The sequence below is a fragment of the Aplysia californica genome, unplaced genomic scaffold (genome assembly GCF_000002075.1).
Source record: "Aplysia californica isolate F4 #8 unplaced genomic scaffold, AplCal3.0 scaffold00912, whole genome shotgun sequence".
In the NCBI taxonomy this organism is placed as follows: Eukaryota; Metazoa; Mollusca; class Gastropoda; order Aplysiida; family Aplysiidae; genus Aplysia; species Aplysia californica.
The window spans coordinates 6,936-10,894 of NW_004798182.1; the positions used below are offsets into that span (position 1 = coordinate 6,936).

Below are 3,959 nucleotides of genomic sequence, written 5' to 3' on the forward strand. Positions count from 1 at the left end.
CCCCCAATAAGCAAACAAAAAACCCACCAAGAACACAAACAAAAACAAAACAAGAACAAGAGCAATGCCGCCTTCCCCTTTCCCTCGAAATAAACCACAACAACAACGACAACAGCAACAACAACAACAACAACAACAACAACAACAACAACAACAACAACAATAACAACAACAACAACAAAAAACCCCCAATGAATAACCAGATAATCAAAATTGAAAATGAAAACCAAACCAACAACAACAAAATACTCCGACAAAATTTTTAAAAAGTAAAAGATTAAACGAACAAACAAACCTAAAAGTAAAGCAAGCAAAACAAAGCAAAACAAATTCAAACAAATCAAAATAAAGCAAAACAAAGCAAAACATAGGAAAAGAAAAAGCAATTAGATAAAAACAAGCTAGACAAAACGCACAAATCGAACACTTCTAGTACTATCTTCTACCATCTTACCCTCCCCCCACCACCAGAAGCCTCCTCCCCTCCCTCGGCCTGCTGTATGTGCTGCCACTGACACCAGACTTCGTCATTGGGCAGACACTGCAGAGTCCGGAAGTCGAACTGGTGGTTGTCCAGGCAGTGAGTGAGATGGCCCTCGAAGTGCTCACAGCGCCAGAAACTCTCGCACGAGAAGTCATCCAGGTTGGGCTCGTTGCCGTGTCTCATGCTGCAGCGGTGGTGGGCGTTGTCTCCAGTACAAAGTGAGAAACTTGCTAGAAGTAGATACAGGAGATGTGAAAGTATTCTTGCTGATGAATGTAAACGGCTTGATTTTGGAGTCATTTCTGATAATACAACCCCCCTCCCCCAACAACTCACAAGCAAACAAAAAGACAAACAGACAAACAAACAAGAGGAACAACAATCAAACAAACAGACAAATGAACGAAATACAAAAATACAAAAAAACAACAACAAACAAACAAATAAACAAACAAACAGAATACAAAAAAAATAAAACACCGAACAAAAACAAACAAGCAACCGTCCTCTACATATATAATATGATTTTGAAACAAAGTCATTGCATCTTCTTGGTCATCCGGTTTGTAAAACTATCAAATTATACAACTCCATATTCTTATTACAACCTTTCGCAATTTTCATCACCATGTTCTACCATCCCAAATATTGCACAGCAACGTTTTGACAATGAAATATTTCGTCTCATCGATTGGCCTTAGTCTCACTCTCACTCATCTTCTTATAATTGTAACATATTTAGACAAATCAAATGTTGTAGACCTATTAACGCAATAAGATCCTGTAGAGTTTCTTTCTTTTTTTTCTTCTGTGCCTGAAAACATCTTTTTTAGTTTAGTTTTAGTAAGAGTTTTACGGCACTCGTAACACAACAAGGTCATACAAGTGCCGAAGATTAGAAGTGTTACAAGAGAGTAACAAACATAGAAAAGGAGGAGGAGAGATCATGACGAGAGATGTTTGATAGGAAAGAAGGAGCAAACCACACCAGAGCACTTGCCAACCACCCACAAACATCTTTTTTTTTGTCATGCGGCGATGATGAATGATGGCAACAATATATGATTTCAATGCTTCAATCTCCAGCCCCCCCCCCCCTTCCCTTCTCACTCATGTTTGTGAAGGGTCCATTAACTTTACAGGGTTTAAAATTGACAAACAAATGACCAGGAACTCTGATTAGGCCCATCAGTTTGAAGAAATGGCATTTTTAATGCCCTCTCAACATTGTACAGTTCTTTGAGAGGCACTATTTTCAAGTAACGTTCATCTACGAAATTAGTTATTAGAGGGCTATAAAATTTCCCAGACAACTCAACTTTAACCGTACGTCGTGTTTTACTATCGTATCCATACGACGTGGGGAACTCTTTGCCACCACTTTCCAAAGAGGAAATTTACTCGTTAATCCGATCCGTGCGCTTTGCATAGCAATCTGTCAAAATGATTGTTTGAGAAATACTGAAAGTTTCAAAGAGATCTTCGCACTAGAAGTATTCTAAAATTGAAGAATACAACCCCGGGGGTACAAAAATGACCCCACGGCGTAAGGATAGGGTTAAGAAAATTCCTTTCTAGGTTCAAACCAAGGCTATCTGTCTGACGGTCCTGCATGATCTCAACTGAACGAGCGGTGCGTCCAAATCATTTCAGTTCAGCCTCGTCATCTCACTGGTGACTATACACGTTTTTTGCGTTTGAGATATTTCAGAAAACTTTATTGCGTTCAAAAGAGCGTGTCCCATTGATTTAGTAATTGTTTTTCCTGAACGCCTGTCGGAATAGCTAACAACGTATAATTTGACAATCACGTTATATAGAAAATTCCCTCGTTGTGAGGGATTGGGACTCCACATAGCAGATATCGAGTTTCCGAAAAGTAAGCATTTAAAAATTATCAAGTCAAAAGCAAATGTCGCGAAAACTAGAAAGATTTATACATGTGTTTAGACGTCTCCATCGAAGAAAATAACATTATTTCAGAGGAGGTTTTTGATACTGCCTGTCAGGAGCAACCCATTGTGGGGGCTCTCGTGGCCTGGACGCTAAAGTGTTCGCCTCTCATTCAAAAGGTCCCGGGTTTGAATCCGGGTAGCGACAGAAACATTTTGTTCTCTAAAATTGTCCCTTTAACCTCCTTTCCTGCTCTCTAGCAATGTTCTGTCGTCTACATTCGTCTCCTCTTTCTGCCCCCACCCCCTCACCTCCTTTGCCCCCTCTACTGGGCTCCTGACTCTTTCTCCAGCCTTTCTACTGCTACTCCTTAGCTCATTCTTACTGCTGTCTTTCAGCCACACCCCTGATCTTCTGGTAGGAAAGATCTACACCTAGCCTTCTCGGACAAGGGTGAAAAATCTCGGAGGACCCGTGTGCAAGTTGCGAACGTTAAAGACCCTTGGTGGTCTAAAATCGATGAGAGTAGGCTTCGGCCGCCACTCGGGCAAAATTCGAAATTTCCCACCAACTGAAAATATAAATGTTGTGTCGCGTGCAAACCAAACAAAAACAAAACAAAAACAAAACAACAACAAACAAACAAAGAAAAACAAACCCAAGCCAACCTGTGCTGAAAGAAATACAGTATCCCAGTACAAAGATAAGCATACTTCATCCAAAAAAATTCTCCCCACCGGGATTTGAACCCATGCCTTCTGTTTGTGAAGTGGCGAAGCGATTAGTGCGCTCGTCTCCGAAGCCGAAAGTCTGGGTTCGAACCTCGGTTCGGACACGGATTTTTTTTTGCCCCCTCCTGCCCACCCAGCAGTAATGGGTACCTGACTTCGAGTTGGGGAAATAAAGGCGGCGTGGAAAGGAACTGGCCACCCTACCACAATATGTCGAATGCCCAGGAAGTTGTCTCACTAACAAGGCAATCCCCAATGTCTGGATCGGATGCGGGAACAACTTTACTTTTCACTTCTGTTTGGGACGACGGGGCACCTAACAGCTACACCATTGACACCTGTCTATCATACTTAAAAGCAAATTACCACATTCGTTGAATATGTTCACAACAGTAGGGCTGGGCATTGAGTCGCTTCAACAAAATCCGAATAATATGTTAGTGCACCTCTTCGGCAAATAATTATGTTATGTACCGCTTCGACAAACGGGTTAGCATAACTTAATGGGTGCACCCACTTCGGCAAACGGGTCAGGAGAGAGAGATCTTAAGAGTCTGAATTCGGAAAATATTTCTTTGAGAAGTATCCGTTTATCCGGATAGTTTATCCGGAGTTTGCCCCCCCCTCCCCCTCTACACACCAGGTGAACTAACAGCTTCACCTGTCAGTGTCACACTCACGATCGGAAGCCCAGGGGCCCCTTCTTCAGATTTAACTGGCGTTTGGAACGATATTAATTAGACCGTGAAAAGTTATCTAACCCTTTTTGCCTCTAAGCTCAATAAGCTGTAAATTGGCTTGTCGAAATCCGGCGAGATAGGTTTTGTTTGTTGTGATGGAAGCGGGGGTGG

General features: G+C 41.9%; 1 protein-coding gene across 1 annotated transcript in view; it reads right to left on the reverse strand.

The window, feature by feature from the left end:
• Positions 1-3,959, reverse strand: part of LOC101846925 — a gene marked incomplete at its 3' end in the record, with an annotated part of 9,318 nt that overhangs the window by 3,440 nt on the left and 1,919 nt on the right. Inside the window, exon 2 of the mRNA XM_005110587.3 lies at positions 455-714. Coding sequence (XP_005110644.1) covers positions 455-714 — 260 coding nt within the window. The remainder of the gene's footprint in view (positions 1-454; positions 715-3,959) is intronic.